Raw genomic sequence first — 26,563 nt, 5'->3', positions numbered from 1 at the left:
CCTATCATAAATGTTTAAAACCTTACCATAAATGCTTGAAGCCTACCAATCAAAACTTGTCCTGCCAGCATCCATGTGTCAGCCTGTTCTCCCTAACCTCTTAAATTTTGCCCCAAATGCTGAATTGGGAAGACAGATGTGAGGGCACATGCTCCCTGCCTCCATGCAGATTGATCTCACAGAATAAAGCTGATCTCTTTTCCCAAAGGCTGATTGATTGGCTGTTTATGTGCATTTGGCAAGAGAACCCCAATTTTGTGTGGTAACAATGGGAAGATTTGTTTTTCTCCATGGTGAAGAAACTAGTACACCCTTGTGAAAGATTCCGTTTGTTCTGTGCCCTTTATTTAGACAGCCAGGACTTCTGAAGTCAGGACTCCCTTGCAGATTTTTTTACAATGTTGGTGCTATTTAACTCAGTTGTCAGAGTCCTCCTTTCAAAACACCTTCCTTCAAGACAGGAGGGACCTTAGAGAGTAAAAAATTTCCCTCTTTCTGCAACCTCTAACCCCTGTATAATCATCGTCTTGTTCTTCTGTCTGCTTCCACTATTGGCCTGAAGGTTTCTCAAGGGCAGGATCTTATTTACCTCTGCACCCTCAGTGCTTAGCTGAGGTCCCCTCACACGTTAGCAACTAGTAAGATTTATAATTATTAGTCTTTTGGCTGCCCCAACCAGGCTAAACATCTTTGGACAGAGTTGGGGATTGAATTACGTCCTCCTCCCCCAAAAGATATGCCAAAGTCCTAACCCACAGTACCTGTGACCTTATTTGGAAATCGAGTCTTTGTAGGAGAAGATACAGAGAAACACAAGAAGGCAGCCATGTGACCACGGAGGCAGAGATTGGAGTTATGTGGCTTACCAGCCAAGCGAACAATCGCTGGTAACCACCAGAAGCTGAGAGAGGCAGGGAGTAAGAGCCTTCGGAGCTGTAAGAGAACAGATTTCTGATAGTTTAAGCCACTCGGTTTGTGGTAACTCGTTATGGCAGCTCTAGGAAACGAATACGGACAGCGTACACATCAACGACGTGATCAAAGCCTGAAAGGGTTGGCATAACAGGAGTGGCTATGAGGTCGTGTCACTATTTATCTCTTACTTAATTCCACAGACATTTGGTCCATGCTCTCCTCTCTGATAAATCACATGATTTGAGTTCGTTTTCACTTCTCTCTCATTCTGACAGAGACCCCTTATGGAATGGCCAAATCCCAAGGGAGGGACTAAGGTACAGCAAGAGTGAAGAAGCCTCCAGGATTTTGGAACATCACTAGATTCTGCAGACTGTGCTGGTGATGCTGGCCTGATGTGGCAGCACCGAACCTTCCCCGTTCCTCCTGGGGACAGGCAGGTGACAGCTGACGTGCACCTGTCACAGAAGCAGCAGGGCTGCGCTCGGCCGCAGGACGCGCCGCCGCACTGTCCCCCCCGGAGAGCGCGTCAGGACGAAAGGGGAGAAGAGCGGGCCTCCCTCAGGCAGTCGTGCTGACCCCAGGGCCGGGGCGCCGCGACTTGCTCCGTCACCGGGACCGGAGGCGACCGGACGTCGGACGCGGCACGAGCTTTCCGATTCCATCAGCACAGCGCCTAGAACTCTCCTCCTTACCCAGCTCGGATCGTGTTTCTATCAGGCACCAGCACGGCTTGCGTGGACCCCCAGAGAAAGAAGCAGAGGTTAACGTCTCAGCCGAGAACGCCACAGGCGAAGCCCGCCGGGGCCATCGCGGCAGGGAAGACGCTCGGGGCACCTTCGCCCCTTCGCTTCCCGCCCCAGCGCCCCGCCTCTATGACGCCACACGCCGCGCCGCCGGGGTGCGTCATCGCGGCGCGCCGCCACCCGGCTGTCTGCGCTCAGAGGGGCCATGGCGGAGGTGGGCCGGGTGGCGGTGCGCGACCCCGGCGCGCTGCTCCCGGGGGGCTTCTGGGCGGCGGTGGCCGTGTGGCTGGAGAGGCCGCAGGTGGCCAACAAGCGGCTGTGTGGCGCCCGCCTGGAGGCGCGGCGGAGCGCCGTCCTGCCCCGGGCCGAGGACCGCGGCGCCCGGCCGAGCGCAGGCCCCGAGCAGCCCCGGGGCCGCCGCCAACAGGGCGGGGACCAGACGGAAGCGGCCGCGGCGCCTCCGCCCGCAGGGGCCCCCGGCCGGTCCGGCGCGGCTGGAGTCGGGGAGCGCGGCGTCCCCGCCGCGGCGCTGGACGCCCTCTGGGCCGCCTTCTCCCGGAGCCTCGCCGGCGGCGGTCCGGAGATGCCGGCCTTCCTCGCCGGCTCCCGGGCGGGGGCGCGGCCAGGGCCGCAGCACGAGCTGGACCTGGTGCTCAGAACCGTCATCCCGAAAACGAGCCCGCGCCAGCCGCTTCTGGCTCCGCGGAGAGAAATGGTCGTGCAAGGTAGCAGTGTGTCTGTTAGTGGGAGGTGGCCGGACTCTAGTGAAAGCGGCAGGGATAGATTTTAATTAGTAATACACTGTTGCGGTGGGCAGAGGAGTCCAGTGTGAACTGAACTCCGCTCTGAGTTGTGCAGAGGTCACCGGGCGTTTTCAAGGGAGAGTGAAGGATTAGGGAGGGAGTGGGCTCCATGGAGTCAGGGAAGTGAAAAAATTAACAAAAGGCAGGAAGCGGGGGGTGGTTGGTCCTTGTGACACCCGTCTGGGTTGGCTAACTGGTGCTTATGAAGTAAGGCTCCTCCCTCCCGCAGAGGCCGGGAGACAGGGCCTCATCTTCAGGTGTGGGCTGGGACAGTCAGTTCTTTTGTCAGTTGAATTTTCTCAGGCAGGCACTTTAAGGGGACCTAGGGTCATCCTAGGGATGTGGCCGTGTGCTGTTAGGAGCTATGTTAGTATTTGTTCAGGTTTTTATAGGCCAGAGTTGAAGCCTAGTTGAAACAGGGCTCAGAGGAGCATGGCTAGAGTTGGGACAAGAAGAGAATCTGGCAGAGAATGCAGTTAGATTAAAAAGCATTCGTGGAACCTCAGGTCATTGAAAAGGCACTACAGGTACCACTATGTCAGTTCCTTTGTGGTGTCCTAGAGAGGTTGTAGATTTTTGATTGTTTTTTTGAGGGGCATGTGGAAATGTGTGTCCTTAGTACAGAGCATGGGGTCATTGATGGGGGCGGTGTCTGGAAGGCCTGAGGGAGAAGGTGAAGGAATGCTGGGTGTTCAGTGATAAAATACTAGTGTAGCAGGTGAAGAGGTAAGTGGAAAGGCCCGCTCCTGGAGGACCCCGTATAGGCCTCCCTTCAGTGCTTGAACATGGCTCCCTGCATCTCAGAGCCCGCAGCCCTGCCAGTTCTTCTGATGCTTGGAATCTTCCTGACTTCCCTTATGGCTACACCTCTTCTGCCCCCAGCTGGAGAAAGATCTCAGCTTTTCAGGGCTCGTGTGACTAGATTGAGCCCACCAGCATAATCCAGCATACTCTTCCTCTTCTCCAGTCTGTTCCTTAATCACGTTTGCAAAGTCCCTTTTTGCCACGTAACACAGCGCAGTCACAGGTTTTGCATATTAGGGTGTGGGCACCTTGGGGAGGCTGTTCTGTCTACCACAAGCAGCAAAGTGAAATTGCTGGTAGGTGCATACCCTCCCGCTCCCTGCCCCCCGCCCCCCCAATACTGTCTGCCTCTGTGCCCCTGCAGGACTTCCAAGGTGTCCTTCCTCCAGGACGCTCTCTGACCCTGCCGTGCTCAGACTAGTTTAGGAGCCCTTCCAGCCTTTAGCCGCCATGTCATGACCATGTTTTACGTTTCCCCTCCCCTAGACCCAGAGAATTAGTGGCTCGGTGCCCCTGTGGCCTGCAGGTGTAGACATGGCATTCTCAGATGGCTTCACTGAAGGGGAGGCAGAGCTCAGCCTTCCCTCTCTCAGTGAGCAGCACTCCTCTTAGCAGAGAGTGCTGTTGTTAGGACTGCTTCCTAGTTCAGCTCCTGTTGAGCGTTGCTGCTGCGTGCCTGGCATGGAGTAGGCGCGGGGATGCAGCAGTGAGTAGGACAGAAAAACATGTCTGTCCCCTGGGCACTGCTGTAAATAGCTGGGGGAAGCCTTGGGACATGGAAGGCACCAGAACTGGTTCATTACTAGTTTTAGGACTGCTTCTGATAAGACACTGAACTGAGCAGTTTTAATTTATCATCCTTATCTTTTTTTCCCCAGATGTTCTCAATGGAACTGTAACTTTTTTGCCTTTGGAAGAAGATGATGAAGGGAATTTAAAGGTCAAGATGAGCAATGTGTATCAAGTTCAGCTCAGTCGTTGCAAAGGAGAATGGTAAGAAGTAGAAAACTGATTCCTCTTTCAGTGTTTTATGGTTGCAGTTGATTATTTCTTTAGGTAGCTGCAGGATTCTGGGTCACTGAAGAGCTAAAGGGATGCCCTCTCAGGCGGTTAGGGTGTGTGGGAATGTGCTTTCTGTTGGCGTTGCCATGACACGTCTTTGTTCCTCTGGGGCCTGGCCTGCGTCTGGATGGTCACAGCCTGGCCGGGGTCTGAAGTCTCTGCATTCCATGTGACCTTCAAGGTTAGCAGCAGCTAGTTTTAGCATCAAATGCAAAAAACATGAAATCTCTTTATTTTTTGTTGTTTCTTACAACTTGGTTAAGGGAGTAGGTGATGCTTCTTTTTTTATTTCCTGGAGGCTCATGTGGTTTTAGACATAGTGGGTGTTCAGTGATGCTTATTATAACAGTAGCCGTTTAGTAAGCTCCCTTAGTTCCATATGGTGTTTGGGCCTCAATGGAAAGTGTGGAATTTGGTTTATTTCCATTTGGTATCTTTTAAATAAAAAAGTCAGAGGGAGGGTAAATTCACTCATTACTCTCCTGCTGATGTTTTCCTGAGAGCCACAGTTGGTCTGTACTTTGTAGAACAACTGTGGGGATCGTGTCTGTTGACGTGGAATGAACTTTGCCCGTGGTTTCGTAGAAAGCAGAGGGTACAGTGGGAAGAGCTTGGTTTTGGAGTCAGCTGGACCTGGGTTTCCTAACCAGCAGTGTGATCTTGGGTACGGTGCCTTCATGACCCTCAGTCTTCTCTCTCTGAAATGGGTTTAATAATTACTGAGCCTCTGAGGAGGGGTCTGGGCTGGGCTTCACAGGGACCCGTTGTAGGATTAGAAGCTTGGTGGGAATACTTGGGGTCTCCCTAGGTGAATTGTCAAGAGGTGCCTTGCCCAAGGCCCTTCCCTCTTGGTGTGCGGGGAGTGAGAGCAGACCCCGTGGGGAGAGCCGTGTTTGCCTGCGGTGGGCACCTCGGTGGGGCTATTCCTGGAGCTGCAGGTGAGCACTGAAGGCCGTGTCTGTCTGCTTAGTATGTTGTGAAGCCCCTGGCACGGGGCCTGGCCGTGGCCGGCACTCAGCACATTCCATGTGTTGGAATCACATTCCCTGTTCTGTGACGAGTTACTGAGGACTTGGCTGGCTGCTCCCCATCTTTCCAGATTGGCGTTTCCTGTCCTTGCCCCTCTGGGCAGCTGTCCCTCACATTGCTTTGGGAAGTGGTCACACCTTGGGGTCAGATGTGTTGTCCTTTAAGCGGAGCATGGGTTAAATGGCCGTTACAGGGCGGCTGCTGTGGAGCGCAGCCCTCCTCTGTGGTTTCAGCAGTGCTTGTTCTGTGCCCACCCGGGCACGCAGTGGCGTGCAGTCTCATCGGGGAGACAGACGCCTACGCGCTCTCATGCCAGCTAGTGCTAAGTACCCTGAAGAGAAGGGAAAGAGAAAGCGAGTCTCTGTTCCCATGTCTCTCGTTAGCAAAGGCAGTGTTGTGTCCAGTAGGATGGGTGGGGAAGGCCTCTGAGGAGGGGACCTCGAAGAGAGGTCTGAGAAGATGAGGGAGTAGGCCGTGTGACCGCTGGGGGACACCTGCGGAAAGAGCGAGAGGCCCAGGAAGAGCAGGAGAAAGGCCGCCGAGGTGCCTTAGCCCCAGAGGAGAGCTTCCGGGTGAGGGGTGGGGAGAAGTGCCGTGACTTGTGGGAGTGAGTTCTGTCCCCCTGATGCATGTGGTGGCAGAAAGCCTGACGTCATAGCTCTCGCCAGACTGACTGACCAGTTGCCCTGTCCCCGCCTGTCTCCAGCCCTGCCCCTCTCATCCAGCCGCCTGTGCTGCCGCTTGTTCCTGGGGCCCCCGTTGAACGCCACCTCCTTTTTTGTGGCCCGGCAAACTTGATGCTTCTTCCCCTTCGTCGTGCTGCCCGAGTTGCAGCCGCGGAGAGTGTGTTGTCATGATCTGGGCCCACGGTTTGTGAGTTTTCATCCACTTACTCACCACGTAGATAGTGAGCGCCTGCCCTGGATCAGGCGCTGTTAGGAGTTGGGGCAGAGCAGTGAACACAACAGACGAGCTGCGGCCTCACTGCCTTCTCATGGCGGAAGACAGGCAGTCGACAGTAGGCAAAATGAACCTGTAAACTGCAGGGATGGCGTGCGTATCCATAGCTCTGTGACTGAGTGCTCAACTTTCTGGCCAGTAAATATTTGGTGAACCAGTATACTCACATTTGAGTTGCACATGTGAAAATATATACAAAATAGAAGTGTTAGGAAAATCCGTAGACATTTTAGAATCTGGTTAATTAGTGCATGAAGCAGAAGGTAAAAGGAATTTATTTGTCCATCCTTCTGATGGGCTTCGTAGGATGTGTAAATGCATTTTTATAACAATTTTTGCAAGAGAAGAAGAATTCTTTCTGCTTTTTAAATGTGTTTTTCTCTATTAGATGAAAATTCTGTAACTAGTGCCAGATTATTTTGTGTTTTGGGTAAAATATTTTGTAATTGTAGCTGTCTTGTCTTCTCTCTTTTTCTGGTAAATAAACATATAATTTAAAAATCAGAATTGAAGTCAGCTCTACTTATTCATATTTCTCTTATTTTCAAAGGTTCATATCTATTTTAATTTTCTGTCCAGAAAGATGGCATTCAGATGGAATTGTTTATCCCAAACCCACCTGGCTTGGGGAGGAGTTGCTGGCTAGGTTGGCCAGGTGGTCCGTGGAGAGCGGGAAGAGTGGATTTAAGAGCACGCTGTCCCTCATTTCCGTTCTGAAGTACAGCAGGACCTACCAGGAGCTTAAGGAGAAGTATAAAGACATGGTCAAGGTAATTCTGGGGAAAAACGTGTGTGACTCCCCCTCACTTAAATGAGGTAGTATGACCAGACTACACCAGGTAAAAATTGTTTTTCCTGTGCACCTGCTAGTTCTATACAGATTGGAGACTTAAGTCTTAATATACCCACGTAAGGTCCCCTGTTGCAGGCTGTACTTTGACATACTTAGGGATGCAAACCACAGAAGCATTGGCAGATGTGTTATGGAAAAGGATTGATACTTTTTTTTTTTTGCACCTTACTCTGTTTTTTTTCCCAAGAGAACAAAAGGGAAATGTTTAATTTAATTTTAAAATAATTGAACATTTAATTATTAAATTAACATAATTCTTTAGTATAAACTTAAAGATATTTTTAAAAAATATATGCTAAATTAAAGTACAAAAGAATATACTTCCAGAAAGGAGATAAATTTCATAACATGTCCTTAACTTTATATCTAAGATGTAAGAAGAAGGTAACAGACATCTGTGGGTTCACAACCAGCTTAAGAAATAAAACCAGGGGCCGGCCCCATGGCTTAGCGTTTAAGTGCGTGCGCTCCGCTGCTGGCAGCCCGGGTTTGGATCCCGGACGCGCACAGACGCACGGCTTCTCCAGCCATGCTGAGGCTGCGTCCCACATACAGCAACTAGAAGGATGTGCAACTACGACATACAACTATCTGCTGGGGCTCTGGGGAGAAAAAGGGAAAAGAAAAAAAAAAAAGGAGGAGGATTGGCAATAGATGTTAACTCAGGGCCCATCTTCCTCAGCAAAAAAAAGAGAAGGAAGGGCTGATCTTCCTCACAGAAAAAAAAAATAAAGAAGTAAAGCCTTACTAGTATAGTTGAACCTGCTTTGTATTCTTCCTAGTTCACGTCTCCCTCCCTCCTCTAGAAGTAACCACGATTCATCCTTTCCACGTGTTTTTTTGTTAGTTACCTCTTGCTGTATAACAAAGCACCCCAAAGTCACAGGCTTGAAGTAGTAACATTCATCTTTGCTGAAGAGTGTGTAGGTCCTGGGTCAGCTGACCGAGGCTGGCTCCCCTTCTCTCCCAGATCCTGGCCTTATGTTACTTTGTTATCCTATTAACTGCATAGTACCTTCAGGGAGGGGCTTGTACATTCTCCCAGCTGTTAAAATTGTCCTCAGTCTGAACTGTCTAATCCACCGTAACTGGAAACAGAGATGGAACCTTTGGCCTTGGCCACCAGTTTTTCCTCTTCTGCACGTGACTGATTTTAATAATGAGACCTCACACTTGTGTAGCCAGTGTTGTACAGTTCTCAAAGCACCTTGATGGTCATCCTGCCTGGTGGTTACGGCTTTATCCCTGCTTTGCAAACAGGGAGATGGACACAATAGCTGAGCAACTCTCCTGATGAGTGACAGCTAGTCACTGACAGACTGGAGGCTAGAGTGCTGGCCTCCTGACCCCTGTCCCCCCACCGCGCATGTGTCCTTGTTCATTAGCTTCCTCTAGGTAAACCATGAAGTTAGGAAGAGCTGAAGATAGGAAGACAGAGCTGAGCATTTTCTCTGATGTCTAGTTGCCTCATCTAAATATCTTACGTACCTTGTCTTTATTGCAGAATCTTACTGTGGACTGCGTTGCTGTTGACGCGTCCTGTTACTCATAGATATGGGAAAGGTTTGTGTGTCTTTATGCACATCTTTTATTGTAGGAGACTGGTCATGAATTTTTGCCTTTGGAACAAGCTCATTTTTGTTATTTTATTACATGGTTAGTCCAGATTGACTTACGCCCTATGGGGGTACTTGAAGTGTCGTGAAATGGTGGGGAGATGGAGAGTAATTTACGAATGCTCTTGAAAATGTTTTAGGTGTGGCCTGAAGTAACTGATCCTGAGAAGTTTGTTTATGAAGATGTGGCTATTGCGGCCTACCTGCTGGTGAGAATGTGTATAATCTGAGCTTGTGTGGAGTGGGGGGAGGTTGCTGCCGGCAGATGCTACTGCTAGTGAGCGACATTGACCAAATTCATCACTACGGTCTTGATAGTTCTCTTTGCCAAGGTTGTTACACATGTAATGGTTTTTTAACTTTGCATGGTGCTTTTGCATGAGTGTAGAACGAGTTTGAATTGTGAAATTAACGGCAGGAATTCAACTAAACCAGTTCTTTCATAATTAATGGTCAACATGGAGACACTGGTTGGCAACTGGGAGTGCATCTGATTAGCACATGCCTTCCATTCCCAGCATTTGGTATATCTAGTTTTAGATCTTTCCTTAGCTAGCTTGCTAGCCACCTAAATTTGGACATGCCCTTTAACTCAGTAGTCTTCATTTTTCTTATCTATAATGTTGGATTCCCAAGGGGAAGGGGAGGGAAATCCCAACTCACCAGGTCTCGGGATGACGCGGGCCCACAGACACAGAAGACCGAACTTGATGCAAACGCAAGAGGTTTATTGAGCGGAGCTCCGGGTCGACTCGTGTCCCTCGCAGGAGACAGAGGGGTCGACCCCGAGCCTTAGGGGGCAAGTTCTTTTATAGGATTTGGGAGCATAAAGCGGGAAAAGGTTGGCGCGGTTTTACATGATTGGTTAATTCAAAACATTCAGACAGTTACATTTTATGGCGCGAATTGCTACGGCGCGAAACAGCTATCAAGGTGCACACACATGTCCCCACCTGGCCCCCCTCCACCCCGACCCTCCCAAACTTATCCCTCTGTAGCACTCCCTTGTTCTCAATTTTCTCTGAACAGTTTAGGGTGAGTCTTCCGCGAACAGAGTCAGTTGGGATCGATAGACTCTATTCATAGAAGACTCGCCCCAACTGCCCCTTAAGGTGTTAACATATTAAATTTTTAACATAATTTACATCCTTCATTCCCCACTTCTTCTTTTGTCCCTAGTTCTAATCTTAGAACTTAGTTTTCGGTGTCTACTATTAGTGGCTCATTGCGTGGGAGAGCTTGGTAATGGCGTTGGAGCATCATAGCATGCACTGCATTGACTCTTTTTCTTATGAAAGCAGTAATTCTATTGAAAACACACGGTCCAAAAACCAAAAGTAGAAAAAGAATCAGCAAGGGTCCTGCTAGGGAGGATAGTAAGGTCGTCATCCAGGGGGACTTAGTGAACCAGGATTCAAACCAGCTTTGTTGGGCCTCCCTGCTTCGCTGCCTCATGTCCAATCTCTTCTTTAACTTTTGCATTGAATCTCGGACCACCCCTGTGTGGTCTGCATAGAAACAACAGTCTTCTCTAAGAGCTGCACAGAGTCCTCCCTCTCTTAAAAACAGCAGATCTAATCCTCTTCTATTCTGGAGCACTACTTCAGACAGGGAGGTGAGGGACTCTTCTAATTTAGAGATGGACTGTTCTAAAGTCCTGAGGTCTTCATCTATAGCACTGCTCAAGGCAGTTAATCCCCTTTCTCCTGCAACTAAGGCTGCAGTGCCAGTCCCTACGCGCGCGGCAACTCCCAGTCCCAGGAGTGCCGCTAGGGTAAGGGATACTGGTTCTCTTTTCCATAGTCTGGATCTCTGGTCAAATTCATCCTCGAAGCTATTGGCAGTATGGTAATAAATTCTAGGCACCAACTGCACAAGCACGCAAAAATCTTGTGACGAATTGAATACGCTAGTTGAGATGCAGGGGGTTAGGCCCGTGGTGCAGGCCCACCACCTATTGGGTCCTGGTACCAAAAAATGACCAGGAGTAGTCGGAAGGCTGACTTCAATCTTATTACATAGAGCCTGGTAGCCTGGGGGAATTTTTCCTAAGCATAGTCCTGAACCGGTCCCCGACACATCCGTTAGGGTTAGCCGCCCTTCTTTGCCCCAAAGACAAGTCGTGTGGTCTGGGGTGTTATTATAGACCCCCATGGTGGCAATTCCTTCATAATAAGGGGGGCTGACCGCTAGGCATAGCCAGCATGATTCAGTCATTTCAGGGTTGGAATCATTCAAGGCGTAGTAAGCTCCCCATACTAAGTTAAACAGTCTGTGCCATCTTTGCCCAGTAGGTACTGCGGGAGGTGGTGTGGATGGCGGCCGCAGAGCAGACCGGGTGACCATCTTTACAGTCCCATTTAGGGATCTGGATTCGTTCTGGGGGGGTTTGGGGCTATTTAACCCTATCGGTCTGCTGGCGGGGGATTTTTGGGGCAGAGGGGACCTCTGATCGGCTAGGATCCCGTTTGGCCCTATTGGTCTGCTGGCGAGGGGTTCTATTTTTAATCTAATAGAGAAGGTCAGGCCATCATCGTACCGTTCTTTGTACAATCTTATTCCCCATGAATGACCATTCCCGATCCAGGTTTTAATTGTTTTTCCCTTCCCTGTGAACTGAATGGTTAAGGGGTGGCACCAGGTATTGCATTCTGAGCCCCGACTCATCTGGTGGCTATAATTTGCTCTAACCCTGATTAAATCCCAAGAAGAGGAGGGTTCCCAATAAGTAGTCCCACTGGTTTCACATCCCCAGTTTTTACAGTAGAAGTCTTCTTTGCCCCCGCACCAGGAGTCAATTGAACGAGGTCTGTGGTGACCGGGGCACACGTAAAAGGGGTATGCCTTTAGTTTACCCTTGCGATGGGGGGAGTGGCATCCTCCGGCTTGTTTTGCCCCCCCTCGTCGACCCATGAAATCCCAGTCGGGGGTTCCTATAGCCAGTTTACAAAGGTCAGGGTGTAAGTCTGGCCACCATGTCCAAGGGGAAGCAGTTTTTTGGATTGACCAGGTTATATCTCCTACCTGGGAGACGACTTGCCACGTGAGCAGTTGAGGAGCGTGGGGGTTAGGATTGGACGGTCTGTCTGCCGTCCCCACGACGCAAACGCAGCTTAAGAGGGTTATCAGTCTTTTCCACCTTCCAAAGATCTGCTGCATTCTGGGGTGCCTTCTTCACGTGTGTGGCGTGAACCCAAGAAGTTATACCGTCCACTTTAACTGCTGTAGGCGTAGTGAGGAGCACCACGTAGGGCCCTTTCCAGCGTGGTTCTAGCGACCCCGTCCGATGTCGTCTCACAAGGACAGAGTCCCCAACCTGGAACTGGTGCGGTATGAGCAGGTCACCAGGCTGGTAGGCTTCCTTTAGTTGGCTCCAGATGTCGCGCCTGACAGCTTCGAGTGCTTTCAAGCGGGCTAACAAGGGTATAGAGGGTATAATGTCAGGGTCATGTATCCCTATTTGTGCCAAAGGGGGAGGGGTCCCATAGAGGATTTCAAAGGGTGTAAGTTTTAAGGGTCCCTGTGGGGTGTTCCGGACGCGGAACAGGGCAAAGGGCAGGAGGGCTGTCCAGTCACTATCGCCGGTCTCCATAGACAATTTAGTTAGGGTCTCTTTAATTGTTCTATTCATCCTCTCTACCTGGCCTGAACTCTGGGGTCTATAAGCACAATGTAATTTCCAATTGATCCCCAGTTGACTGGCCAATCCCTGACTTACCTGGGCAACGAATGCAGGACCGTTGTCAGATCCAATTACCTTTGGGATTCCGAATCTTGGGAGGATTTCTTCTAATATCTTCTTGGCTACTACAGAAGCAGTCTCCTTTCGGGTGGGGAAAGCCTCTACCCATCCCGAGAAGGTATCTACAAATACTAGAAGATATTTATTTCCATACCGGGCCGGTTTGATTTCAGTAAAGTCTATCTCCCAAAAGGTTCCGGGCCTATCTCCCCGGAGTCTCTGTCCAGTGCGGTATTTGGTAACTGCAGCATTTGTGAGAGCGCAAGCTCTACAATCCTTATAAATTTCCTCAGCCGCCTTTCTCAAGTCTGGCACCTGGTACAGGGAGGCCTCAATAATTTTAATTAGTTTCTGGGGGCTTAAGTGGGTTAGCCGGTGTAGATGTGATAGATATTCTCGCCCTTCTGCTACGGAAAGGACTTTCTCTTCTTTAGTTAGTTCCCCACCGGAGACAGTTTTGTTGACCTTAGCTCCCTGGAGAGTCAGGACCATAGGTCCTAGTGCCGCCAGCTTGGCTTCCAAGTCCGCGAGGCGGTTCCCTTGAGCTATGGGGTCGGCGCCTTTCTGATGACCTGGGCAATGGATGATTGCCACCTTTTTAGGCAAGTGTATAGCCTCTAGGAGGCCCAGAATCTCTTTTTTATTTTTGATATCTTTTCCGGCCGAGGTAAGCAGCCCTCTTTGTTTATAAATAGCCCCATGAACATGGGCAGTAGCAAAGGCATACCTGCTGTCCGTGTATATATTCACAGTCTTATTTTCAGCTAACCTTAACGCCTGTGTCAGGGCGATAAGCTCAGCCTTTTGTGCAGAAGTCCCTTCCGGCAAGCTGCTTGCCCACAGAGTCTTTTTCCCGTCTACCACAGCAGCCCCAGCCATCCTCTTACCTTCTGCCATAAAGCTGCTGCCGTCGGTGTACCAATTAGGGGCCCCAGCCCATGGCTCATCCGGCAGATCGGGTCGGGTCCCCGTTTCTGATGCCAAGATGTCGCCGCATTGGTGAACAGGTATTTCATCATCTGCTTCGGGCAGTAGTGTGGCCGGGTTTAAGATGGCCGGTGGGGCGAAGGTAATTCTCTCAGTTAGGAGCAGACTTTGGTAGTGAGTCATCCGGGCGTTAGTCATCCATCGATCTGGAGGCTGTCTGATAATGCTTTCTAAGGCATGGGGGGCTACTACGGTTATCTGTTGACCCAGAGTTAACTTATCTGCATCTTTTACCAGCTGGGCGGTGGCCGCGATCGCCCTTAAGCAGGAGGGCCATCCACTGGCTACCGGGTCCAGTTTTTTTGATAGATATGCGACTGGGCGCTTCCAGGGCCCAAGGGCTTGAGTTAGGACTCCCCGGGCGATTCCCTTTCTTTCATCTACATACAAGGTGAAGGGCTTAGTCAAATCTGGTAGGGCCAACGCGGGCGCCTCTAATAATGCCCGTTTTAGAGTCTCAAAAGCCTTTTGGTGCTCTAGAGTCCAGACAAAGTTCCCACTTTCCTTAGTCAATGGGTACAGTGGAGCAGCCAGGGTAGCAAACCCAGGGATCCACAATCGGCAGAAGCCGGCTGTCCCCAGGAATTCCCTTACCTGGCGAGCGGAGGTTGGGGCCGGAATCTGGGTCACAGTCTTTTTCCGTGCGTCGGTTAACCACCTGTGGCCGTCCTTTAGTGTGTAGCCTAAATAGACTACTTTTTCCTGGCACAGCTGTGCCTTCTTCCTCGACGCCCGGTACCCCAACTCACCCAACTCGGCCAGGAGGCGCTTGGTCCCTTCTTCACAGTCTTCCGGGGTTTCCACCGCCAACAGTAGATCATCTACATACTGTAAAAGAGTCACTTGAGGGTTTTTAACCCTATAGTCAGTCAAATCCCTGTGGAGGGCCTCATCGAACAGGGTGGGGGAGTTTTTAAACCCTTGAGGCAGTCTTGTCCAAGTCAGTTGTCCAGCGATCCCCATATCAGGGTCGCGCCACTCGAAAGCAAAAAGTAATTGGCTCTTTGGGTGCAGCCGCAGACAGAAGAATGCATCTTTCAGGTCCAGGACAGTATACCATTTTCGTGATGGGGGGAGGGAGCTGAGTAGGTTATATGGGTTTGGCACGGTAGGGTGTAAATCCTGCACTCTCTTATTTACTTCTCTCAAATCCTGGACCGGCCTATAATCATTAGTTCCAGGCTTTTTTACAGGCAGGAGGGGGGTGTTCCAAGGAGACTGGCAAGGAACCAGGATTCCTTGTTGGAGCAGCCTCTGGATATGGGGGCGGATTCCTTCTCTGGCCTCTTTACTTATTGGGTATTGACGCACCCTTATCGGGAGGGCTCCGGCCTTAAGATCTATTACGACTGGGGGAATTCTCGTAGCCGTCCCTAGTCCCCCGGTTTCAGCCCATGCCGTTGGAAATTTGATCAGCCACTTATCGGCATCAAGCCGAGCTCTAGGTTTAGGCTGCTGGTGGAGCCGGTATTCTTCTTCTAGCTCCAAGGCCAATATCATAGTAGTAGGTGCGGACCAGGATACTGTAGGCCGAGGTTGAGCAAAATCTATTTGGGCTTTTAGTTTGGTTAAAAGGTCTCGACCTAGCAACGGGGTCGGGCATTCAGGAATCACTAGGAAGGAATGGGACACCCTTCCTTTTCCCAAGTCCACTGTCCGGGAAGTAGTCCATGAGTATTGTTTCTGCCCAGTGGCTCCAACAACCAGAGTTTTTTTAGTTTTTAATTTCCCCAAAGGTTGCTTCAGTACTGAATATTCAGCCCCAGTATCAATCAGAAAACTCATAGGGGTCCCCTCAACAGTTAGGGTTACCCTAGGCTCGGGGAGGGGGCCCGAGCCCCGTCCCCGCTATTCTTCGTCCTCTCCTAAAGACAACACCTTGGGTGTGGCCCTTTTCTTGGGGCATTCCCTTGCCCAGTGTCCTCTCTCCTTACAATAGGCACATTGGTCCTTGTCCAAGGGCTGTCGTCTGCGCGAGCCTGGTCGTGGGGCGTTGCCCAGGTTCCCTGACTGCCTATGATCTGGCCCTGTCGCCTTTATCACTGCGGCCAGTATTTTGGTCAGTTTCTTCTCTTGTCTCCTATCTCTCTTATCTTCCCTCTCTTCAGCCTCCCTTCTCTCTCTCTCTCGCTTTTCTTCCTCACTCTCTCTTTTATGATACACCTTTTCAGCCTCCTTTACCACGTCCCGCAAGTCGTAGTCCTGCAGCCCCTCTAGCCTTTGTAATCTCCTTTTTATATCTGGGGCAGACTGTCCAATAAAGGCCATAATGACAGAGGCCTTTTGCCCTTCCGAGGATGGGTCGAAGGGCGTATACCTGCGGTAAGCCTCCATCAATCGTTCTAGGAAAACGGAGGGAGGTTCAGTGGGCCCCTGCTGGATCTCTCTTACCTTAGCCAAATTGGTGGGCCGCCTTGCGGCCCCTCGGAGACCCGCCACTAGAGCCCGGCGATAAACGGACAGCGACCCCCTACCTTCAGCCGTGTTATAGTCCCAGTTGGGTCGGTTGTGCGGAAACCCTTCTTCCGCCTCAGCTATCGTTGCCGGCTGCCCGTTGGTGCCTCGGATATTCTTTCTTGCTTCCTGTGTGATTCTTTCTCTCTCCTCCGTGGTGAAGAGTGCCTGTAAGAGCTGTTGACAGTCATCCCAAGTGGGCTGATGGGAAAACATTAGGGACTCTATCAGGGCGGTTAATCCGGCGGGGTTTTCTGAAAAGGGGGGATGGTTATTTTTCCAGTTATACAGGTCTGAGGAAGAGAAAGGCCAGTACTGGAGGGGTGACAGCTGGTTGGGCCCCGCAGGAGCTCCATACTCTCTTAGCGGGAGCGCCACCGTGGTATCAGGCCCGTCCGGAGTGGCTCCGCGGCGGCTTCGGGTTCCAGCGGAGGGACCCGAGCCAGTCGCTCTCCGTCCTGATTGCGATCCTGGAGCGGGGGAGGGGTAAGGGGGAGGCGAGAAAGGGGGCCATTCGGGAGGAGGCTCAATCTCAGGGTAGACCCCGGGGGGGGCCGAAGGGGTCTCCGACTCCGCTGTTCGAGTTGATTTCGATTTTTGCCGTGTCTCCGCATCCTGCAGCGCCAGGACTCGGGGGCTTAGTTTTTCTGCTTTTACCCATGGCTTAACCCACGGGAGTGGGTTCTGCACCAGATCCTGCCACACTGTAATATATGGTCGTTGGTCAGGATGGGACCCCGGTCTCTCCTGGAAAACAATAGCCCTCACCGCAAGGATAACAGTTAGATTAAACGTCCCCTCAGGGGGCCAACCCACATTGAGGGAGGGCCACTCAGAGGTGCAAAAAGTCTGCCAACGCCCTTTTTTTATTTCTACCGACAATTCGTGCACTCTCGCTCTCACTTCAGTCCAGTGGTCTAAGGTCAAAGAGAGGGGGGTCGTCATAGTCTGTCCCATCCCGTCAAATGAGGTCCACGTAACGAACGAAAACAGAACAATGAACATCAAAAACACAGCAAGACAAAAACAACTTTGCCCGGTTGGTGTCTGTACAAGCCAACCGAAGGCGGTTTCAGACGGGAGGGGTTTTCGTGTCCTCCCTGGGAAAAAGAGTGCCATTTCTTTTTCTACCTGAAAGGGGGTAGTCAGGCTTTCCTGACTCCCCTTGTCCCTTGGGGCGTCCCCCAGGGTTGCAGCCTGCAGTTCCCAGCACGTCTGCCACTGCAGCCGCTCGGTCCTCACGGGCCGAAGCGGCGGCTGCCCGATACTGAAACCAAAACAATACTTTGCGGCGCCGCACACACTCACACACCCAGTCACTCAGGCTTACCTCCAAGGGGTCTTCGGAGTCTGGGGTGACCGCGCAGATCCCGGACGAGCCCCCAAATGTTGGATTCCCAAGGGGAAGGGGAGGGAAATCCCAACTCACCAGGTCTCGGGATGACGCGGGCCCACAGACACAGAAGACCGAACTTGATGCAAACGCAAGAGGTTTATTGAGCGGAGCTCCGGGTCGACTCGTGTCCCTCGCAGGAGACAGAGGGGTCGACCCCGAGCCTTAGGGGGCAAGTTCTTTTATAGGATTTGGGAGCATAAAGCGGGAAAAGGTTGGCGCGGTTTTACATGATTGGTTAATTCAAAACATTCAGACAGTTACATTTTATGGCGCGAAACAGCTATCAAGGTGCACACACATGTCCCCACCTGGCCCCCCTCCACCCCGACCCTCCCAAACTTATCCCTCTGTAGCACTCCCTTGTTCTCAATTTTCTCTGAACAGTTTAGGGTGAGTCTTCCGCGAACAGAGTCAGTTGGGATCGATAGACTCTATTCATAGAAGACTCGCCCCAACTGCCCCTTAAGGTGTTAACATATTAAATATAAAATGTTTAGACTAGATAATTTCCAATTTCCTTTCAATTGCAATTCTCTTGTCTTTTTAGAAATAGCATATTTTGATTATCAAAGTGTATAAAACTTAAAGAATATAGAGAAAGCAAGAAGAAACTAACAATAACCTGTAAAGCTCTTGCCCAGAGATGACCACTTTAATGTGGACTCTTGATGGAAGAAGACAGCTTTGCTGCTCCGTGCAGCATCAGACAAGAGCAGTGGGCCGAGTCTAACCACCCTGTGCTTACCTATGTGTCATCTGCATGGAAGCCCAGGGCCTCAGATGAGGCCTCTCCACCTGTTTGGGAGTGTGATTTGTAGTCTCGTGGGGTTTGTATCTGAATTATTCTGGGATAGAGTGAATTACAAACTGACTTTGTTTTGTTTTTTTCTGTTTACTTAGATTCTATGGGAAGAAGAAAGAGCTGAGCGGGGAGTGACAGCTAAGCAGTCCTTTGTTGACTTAGGATGTGGAAATGGTCTCCTGGTCCATATACTGAGCAGTGAGGGGGTAAAGCATGGTTCATGGCCATTCCTAGTATCTTCTCTAGAGTGTCTTCAAGGCCAGCGCAAGGTTCATTGAGATCTTTTTCTGCTGGTGTGACCTGGGTTCAGGGTCAGCCTGGCTGTTGGAATAGTGACTGATTATAGGCTCTGTTGCTCTGTAGAACGGGCAGCTTGTAAAACAGGAAGGAAAGACAGCGATCTCATTAGACTAGAAGAGGGGTTCTCGGGGACACGTGATGTGTACCTGTAAAACCAGACTTTCAAAAGCACGTGGGTTTTTGCTGTCAAATAATTTTGTTTGGGAAACCCACCATTTCAAGGCACTGCAGGGGGAATAAAGGGCAGGGTGGGTTTGCCCTCAAGAAGCTTAAATTCTAGCTCAGAGGACAGTCCCGTACACATATGCCACAGTGTAAAACGGTGATGCTAGTTTTTGCAGCCGTTTTCTGGATTGGTCAAGTAGAGGCAGTAAGAGCTTAAACAGCACCTGGGCCCTCAGGGCAGTACAGTAAATGTAAGCCATGGTGTCCCTGGCGTGCCTGGAGCTTTCCACCATCGTCTCAGCCTTCCCGGCAAATCCAGTACGTTAGGTGCTGTTACCCCCTCACCGGGCTGAGCAAACTGACTGGAGCTCAGCAACTTCACGCTTGAGGGTGACCGCTGGGATTTGAAGCCCAGTCGTGGTGACCCCAGGCTGATTTTCTTCTGACCATGGCTTTCTCCCTTATGGGATCGACATATTTGTCTTCAGCTGGGAACTTGGAAAGGAGTTGTTGAAATGTACTTGTTGAATTGCTTTATGAAAGAACGAGCCTGTAACTGCAGTACCTGTAAACAGGTTGGCTGTGGAGTGTTAGCACATCGGGTGGAGACCTGGAGGCTGGCAGGTAGCCATGGTGGGGCTGGGGAGGGGTGCCTTGTGCAGTCAGTGCGGTTGCCTGTGAAAGCTGACATGCTGTCACGGTGCACTGCACTGGGTAGGGCGTGCCCTCACGGGACAAGTCAGGTCTCGCTTGGCAGGCTGGAAGGGCAGACGTGCCCCACACCTGAGCTTGCTTGAGCACCAGGAGGGCCGGCCCCCTTCCCAGGTGTGCTTCCTGGGGCTCCAGCCCCGGGCTGTTCCCAGCTTGACTGCGCTTCCCCTTCCTGAAGACTCACAGCAACCACTAGTGCAGCACGGGTTCTTATCTGCGCCTTGTAGGAGCGTGAGTGTCTAGATGGCTGAGAAGCTGTGCTGGCACCATCCGTGAATGCTGAGGGTCCTTGCACTTCACACTGCGGGCAATACCTGCAGAGTGTAACTGGTTCTCGCTAATTTGTTATGATGTGCTGAACGTAACCTTTGATTTCTGAAATTTATCATTTTAGCATCCAGGCAGAGGGATTGATGTCCGAAGAAGAAAAATCTGGGACCTTTATGGACCACAGACTTGCTTGGAGGTACTGGCTTGCTTTGTTCGTTTGATCTCAGCGTGGTTTCCCTGGTGGCGGTTGTTTCCGTGGGTATGTTTCTGTGTGTACGCCAATCAGAAATGTTAGCTGTAACAATCCATGTTAGTCTAAGTGCTCTGAGGTGTGAAGACAGGGTGACCCTGTAGGCTTGCCAAAGCCTTCTGGTTCAGTTGAAGGACGGCTGCTGACCTCTGGAGCTGGAGGTGCTGTTTCCTCCCCTGGGTCTGCCGCAGGCGGTTTGCATCTTGTGTGGGTGCTCGGGTGCTGCTTTGGGGGCAGAAGACAGACCCTCAAGCTTCTCTGCATCTTCTCTGATGCCTGTGACAGGCTACTTGTTCAGACATCCACTTAGCAGTGGCTGCCCACCCTGCCATTCCCAGCCAGTGATGGGGGCACTGTGGGTACCTTTAAGGAGCACACATCATGGGGCCCACACAGATGAGTCGTGAAATAAGAGTGCTGTGTTGGGGCTGATACAGAGGAGATTTAGGGGCCAAGGGACTTGGAGGAGGGAGTCACCCCCACCTTGAAACTCCAAGAGTGCTTCCTGGAGAGCCCTCCTGGAGTGTTATCCTCAGGGGTGAGAGGGGCGTAGCTAGGTGCTCAGCACAGAGTTGAGATGCCCACCTGGCGACGTCACCTCCTGACTCTGATACGCAGGAGGTGAGGGGTAGAGTGGACCATGTGGTCCCAGGCGATTTCTCACATATGTATATTTTTTTACCCTTCACATTTCCTTGAAATGGCCCATTCTCATTTTTCTTAATACCCCTACCCAGAGATAATCACTATTTTTTATTTAAGGATATAAATATATACACTTTCAGAAATTACACTTGTGACCATGTTATATATAGAATTTTGACTCTGGGTTTTGTTCATTGGCATCTCATTCTTGGCATTTTCCAAAGCCTTTAACACTTACTTGTAAACGTTGTTAGTGGTTGAATTACGTTCCGTCGAGTTGCACGTGACAGCCGTGCACCGAGTCTGGTAATGATGGTGACCCCCTGAGTGCCGTGTGCTCTTTCCAAGAGCTCTCTCTGTCTGAACTCACTGTCATCCTCACGCAGGCCCAGGCGGTCGGTCCTCCATTTTGCGCCCATTTTACAGATGAGGAACCCATGCTGGGGAGGTTAGCTCACATACACAGCAGGTGACGACAGCGTGGTTATTTCCTCTTCTCATTGTCTGGACCATCTGCTGTCAAATTACAAATTACACTGCCTCGATCTTTGTGTATAAATCCTAGTCCCCTTTAAGAAAAATCTTTTTCAAAGGCTGGACTTCAAAAGATTTTTGATAATATTGCCATGATGCTTTTCAGAAAGGTTTACTTCAAATATACTTTCATTTCAGGAAGGATCTTGAATGCTGTGAGAGATGTATCCAAAAAAACAGGAGAAACAATAAAGGGATTCACGTATTTGCCAAATATTTGAGTGCTTGCTACCTGCCAGGCATTCTTTTAGGTGCTGACGATTTAACAGTGACAAAAACTTCCTGCCTTCGTGGGGGTGGGGCTGTGGGACAGACAGCCCACAGACACACGAGTGGGCACGTGGCGTGCCAGGTGGTGGCAAGTGCTAGGGAGAGATGGGGCTTGGGGTGGGGTGCTGCCGCTGCGGGCCGGCAGGTCCTGCTCTGTAGGTAGAGTGGCTGGGGCAGCCCCCCAGCAAGAGGGCAGGGTGGTGAGGAGTCAGGTGAAGGAGAGTGAGGTGGAGCTGGCCTGGCTGCAGGTGTGCACACGCCTCGTGGAGCTGCGGAGAGGGACAGCGTGTTTGCTCTGAGCTGGCTGGCAGCCTGGTCTCAGCCCATGACTGTGGGGCTAGAGGGAACCGGGTCAGTCCAGCCTCGGTCCAGACGCGCTCGCTTGTCCTGCTGCCTGTCAGAGAGGAATGTCCCCTAAGGGAGGGAAGTGATGGGTTCCTCCTCAGCAGCACTCCTACAGCAGGGCCCTTGTCACATGTTTTCGAGTGTTGGTCCCTAGTGGAGGTCTCCAAGCAGCCAGGAGCACTCAGCAGTGGGGTCCAGTACTTGGCTCTGGGGCACTGGGCGCGTGGCGACCCTTCCCTCCACGCGGCTTCCGCTGCCCAGTTGTCCGGATCGCCTCAAGACTTTAGGCCTGGAGTTAAAGTGCATGAGTGTGATAGGACATATTCTCATCCACCAGAGGGCAGAATGCTGACTTGAGAAATGAAAAGAGTGTTTATTTTTCATCATGGAGAAGGTCAAGAATATACAGACATAGAGAGAAGAGTGTAACGAACCCCAGAAACTCATCAGCCAGCTTCAGCGATGACTCTTTTGTCTCACAACCCCCTTCCCCCCCAAACATTAGCTCTGCTGGTACTTTGAAACAATTCTCAGGTGTATCATTTCATCTCTAAATAGAAAATAAAATTTTTGAGACTATTTTTATATTTTCTCTCTGCCTCACTTTCTTTTAAAGTTGAGAATGATATTTCAAAAAATAAAAGATTGGAGGAAGGGAAGTTCATTGCAGCTGCCTGACAGCTCTTTATTTGCTTATTTTTTTCATTATATATTTATGCTTTGCTTTATGCTACAAGGATTTGCATTTGCTTATATATTCATACGTTATAGTAAATTAAAACATTTTAGAAAGCTCAAGTTTGAAGAATATGTTGGTAAGCCAGACGATGTACCAGGGAGGCTCTGCAGACATCCATGCAGACCATATATTACTACACAGTTAAAATTGGGCTCTAAATTTAGGTATGAGGTTGATGATTTAAGCAAAAGGAATAACATGTTGATTTCAAAATTTTCTGTGTCCCTGTGTTTTGTGAAAAAGCAAAATAATTTCTTTGGGTAGGAAGTTCAAACAGCAGTTGAATGAACCCTCTGTTTAAGTTGAGACCCTAAGGAAGAGCTGCCTGGCGTGAGGAGCCTCTTAGAGAATAGGTAGAAGGTTCTAGTGCTTTATTTGAGGTTCCCCAGCAACCTGCCATAGACTTTCTGTGGAGTGGGAGAGACCCTACCCAACCCCTTGTCAAGGCCTGCTAGTTAGTAAGAGTTCTGTGTTCTGATGTGTATTTTCTTCTCATTGCACCTGGACCTCAGTCTTAGTGCTAGAATAGTCTTGCTTGTTTGGGTATTAAGTACGAGGGTAGAAGCTGACCACATTTCTGTTAGGCCTTCTGCCCTAGAAGAACATGCCAGAAATGAGCGTGTTTTGTTGGCAAGTGCACGGTGCTTGTGTGTTGCCTAGTAAGTTAGTCATTTCCACGCACAATCTGGACGTTCGAAGGCCGAGTGGGATACAGCTTCTTTCCATTCTTTCAAAAACCTCGTTTCCTTATAAGTAAGAGCCTGTTAGGAAAAAAAGTGTGTTTCTAATAACAGCATTGTGATGATCACAAAGTGTCTTAATTTTGTTTGTGAAGCTGTATATGAAATAGGAATATTGCAATTTGCTATATTCAAAATGTCACTTAAAAGTTTTCATAAAACAGGTGGGGCTTTGTTGTCTAGTGTGCTGTTGTTGGCAAGATAACTGTGATTGTTGTTGTGGTAATCACTAAGTGTAAATTATGTTTTTATTAATACAAGCCGTTTAAAGAGACAAATAGGCAAATTTAAATCTAGAGTGGGTGGGAATAAAGAATAAATAATATCATAGGTTTGTTTTTCGATTATGCTTATTCAAGGTGAGCAGTGCTATTTCCAGTATTTTAGTATGTTTGTAGATAGAAGCACATATGCTTATTTAAGACCCAGAAAGATTGTAGAATTTAAATTCTGCTTTTGTATACATTATATCTACAGGACTCTTGTGTTGTGTTTTGTTGTTGTAAGGAACGGCCTTGAAAAGTGAGTGTTGTCATAACGTCTTCCCCGTTTGTTCTGATCAGGGAATAACACTTTAATGCTTACCTCCCTTGGGGATTCATTCTTCAGTTTTAAATTTAAGAGGATTTTGAGTGGTTATATAGTGTCTTTTCTCTTTCCAGTTTTTACTGACAGATTCACAGTTAAGGCTGTTGATTTCAATAATTAATGATGGCCTGCTATTTAGCAGAAAGGATAGGGTTTTTATTTAAATTTCTTAAATCATAAAAGCAAGCTGTTTCTAGCTTAACTACAGAAATTATCATAATGATTAACATGCGGTTTTTACTTGCTGTCTGAGAGTTTACAAAAGATAATGGCATATTATCAAAGAATTAATGCATACTTATATATGTAAATTCTTCCCATCTTTTATCCTTTTGTAGATGCTTCATTACGCGGAATGAAGCGTAGACTTTCCAGGTTGTGTGAGTGCGTTGTGTTATACACTTAAATCAACTTCGGACCCAGCTGCTCTCCACTTACCCACTCTTAAGGCCATTTCTTCCTCCATATTCTGCCAAAGATGAAGCAGTTCCTATGGCCCATCTCTACTGTAGCTCCTTTTTATGTTTTTGTAAAGAAACACATTTTTAATTATCGAAAGGACATCAGCGCTCAGAAAAGTGTCATTAGTTTCTCCAGTCTTGACGCCAAGAGTTGCTAGTACTCCGTGTGCTCTGGGCAGATGCAGGGCCAGGGACGTTCCTTTCCTCTCTCCTGGTTTCACCTTTTACACAGGAGGCCCAGAGGGGCTAAGATCAGGCCCACAGCAGCTGTGCTTCCGCAGGGCCTCTACCCTCCCACTGTGTCTTGCTACCTCATGAGTCTGCATTTATTTACTAAACATTTAGCCCTGTTTTGTGTTTTTCTTTTAGGAAGGTGCGATCACACCAAATGATAAGACCCTTTTCCCTGACGTTGATTGGTTAATTGGTAACCATTCCGATGAACTAACACCATGGATACCTGTCATGGCAGCCAGGTGAGTAAGTAGAGATGTGGCGTGGTGAATGGCTGGGAATCTTGTTGCCTAAGTCTCGCTCTCTAGCACAGGAGCCACTAGCTGCGTGTGGCTGTTGAGCACTTCAAATGTAGCTGCTTCAAAGTGTTGAAATGATGAAATATTGAGTATGTTGGGTTAAATTTAAAGTAAATTCCACCTGTTTTATTTTACTGTTTAAAATATGGCTACTGGAAAGTATAAAATTACGTTTATGTTTCACATTGTTTCCGTTGGACAGTGCTGATCGAAACTGTGATTACTTCTACGATATTTTTATCCGGTGTTGAAAGATGTGCCATTCTTTGGAAGTTTTTTTCTAGTAACAGGAAGGTTTGTCTTCAAAGGGAAAATCTGTCAATATAAAGACGCTTTACAGCAATATCTGTCTCTTCAAAGTAGGCACTCTATGCATCTGTCGGAGATGGCTTATGCCTCTGAATCGGAAGGAGACGTCATCAGGATGCCAGTTATCTTGCTGTCGCCACGTCTCCTTCACCCAGGGTTCTTTTGAGCTATTTTAGCTCTCAAGGAATAACACAGGTCAAGGTGCAAATTTTAACTTAATCTTGGTTGTGCCTGCCTCTGAAATTTCTCATTCACAGCTGAAATCTCAAAGCACTTCAGAAAGTTTTAGATTCCAGTTGACAAGAATAACTGCAATGGAAGAATATTTTTTAGAAAAGTAATTAGATTCCTATTTTATTGAAAAGATGTACTGTGCTGAGTTGTTTCTAGAAATTAAATTGGGGAAGGCTATAATTCCTTTTTTATGTAAACAACAAAATTAGCCAGCAGCTAATGTTTATGTTTTACCCTGATACACTATTGCCGTGTGGCTTTCTGCTGAATTTTCTTTAATGAGTCTGTTCAAGACTTGGTTTCTGTGCTTGTTGATTATTTTTGCAGGTCCTCCTACAGCTGCTGCTTCTTCGTCCTTCCCTGCTGCTTCTTTGACTTTGTTGGAAAGTACCAGCGGAGGCAGAGTGAGAAGACTCAGTACCGGGGATACCTTGATTTCATTAGAGAAGTGGGGTCGGCCTGTGGATTTCACGTAGAGGAGGACTGCCTGAGAATTCCTTCTACCAAGAGAGTACGTCCTGACCACCTTGGGTGATCTTGGCGACGTGTTGGCCTTTAGATGGAAAGCTTAGGGCCGTGTCACAGAACCAAAAACAACAGTGTGGTGTTTGAAAGTGTGAATGTTCCAGAAGGTGTCTGTGCCAGTTCCAACATCTCAGTCGTTGATGGGGTTCAGAGGGCTTGTTCTGTCCATACAGCCCCCTCCTTTGGAGACGTTTTGGCACTTCCTTCTCCAGGCCTGTAGCAGCTCTGCAAGAACCCTCACCAGGTCTTCGTTTTCTTTCCAGAAACCATGAGTGGCCCTAGGGGACCTTCCCAGAGTAGGCGTCAGCTTAACTTGTGTAGAGATTTCTGACTAGTGTTGTCTGAGCTGCAACGCTCTAAGTTCGACTACTCGGATTCCCAAATAATTGGCTGAAATTAAAAGTTGTTTCAGAAGTTCAAAATGATTTCAGATTTTTTTATTAAAAGGCTAAGTCAGATTTACCTGAAATGCAATTTGTCCAGGCAGAAATTGGTCCTTGCACCGTCTGTGAAAACAGCAGCCCCCTCTCTGTGACCCTGCCGGGTGGTTACTGCTCCAAGGGCTTGACGCTTTGAAAGGAGGCGGTATTGACATCAATTTGTATTAATCTCTGATAACTTTCTTTTACAAGACTATGGCTGTGATTGTGCTTTTTTTTTGAAAAAAGAAAACACAGGAATCCTTCATATCTTCATAGCAGTCACAGAGCTTGATTGCTTCATGTGGTGAAAAGGATCCAAGACAGATTTGGGCTCCACTTTCGGCTCTGCTACC

At 49.1% G+C, this 26,563-nt stretch overlaps 1 protein-coding gene across 1 annotated transcript in view; it reads left to right on the top strand.

The window, feature by feature from the left end:
• Positions 1 to 1,369: 1,369 nt before the first annotated feature.
• Positions 1,370 to 26,563, top strand: part of TRMT44 (tRNA methyltransferase 44 homolog) — a gene marked incomplete at its 5' end in the record, with an annotated part of 36,243 nt that continues 11,049 nt past the window's right edge. Inside the window, 9 exon segments of the mRNA XM_058547628.1 lie at positions 1,370 to 1,846; positions 1,849 to 2,386; positions 4,147 to 4,261; positions 6,870 to 7,089; positions 8,929 to 8,997; positions 18,268 to 18,375; positions 19,740 to 19,811; positions 24,557 to 24,663; positions 25,591 to 25,774. Coding sequence (XP_058403611.1) covers positions 1,370 to 1,846; positions 1,849 to 2,386; positions 4,147 to 4,261; positions 6,870 to 7,089; positions 8,929 to 8,997; positions 18,268 to 18,375; positions 19,740 to 19,811; positions 24,557 to 24,663; positions 25,591 to 25,774 — 1,890 coding nt within the window.

Source organism: Diceros bicornis, chromosome 8 (assembly GCF_020826845.1).
Source record: "Diceros bicornis minor isolate mBicDic1 chromosome 8, mDicBic1.mat.cur, whole genome shotgun sequence".
NCBI classification, from domain to species: domain Eukaryota; kingdom Metazoa; phylum Chordata; class Mammalia; order Perissodactyla; family Rhinocerotidae; genus Diceros; species Diceros bicornis.
The sequence above is the reverse complement of the archived record's forward strand: the minus strand, read 5'-3'. Positions and strand labels throughout refer to the sequence as shown.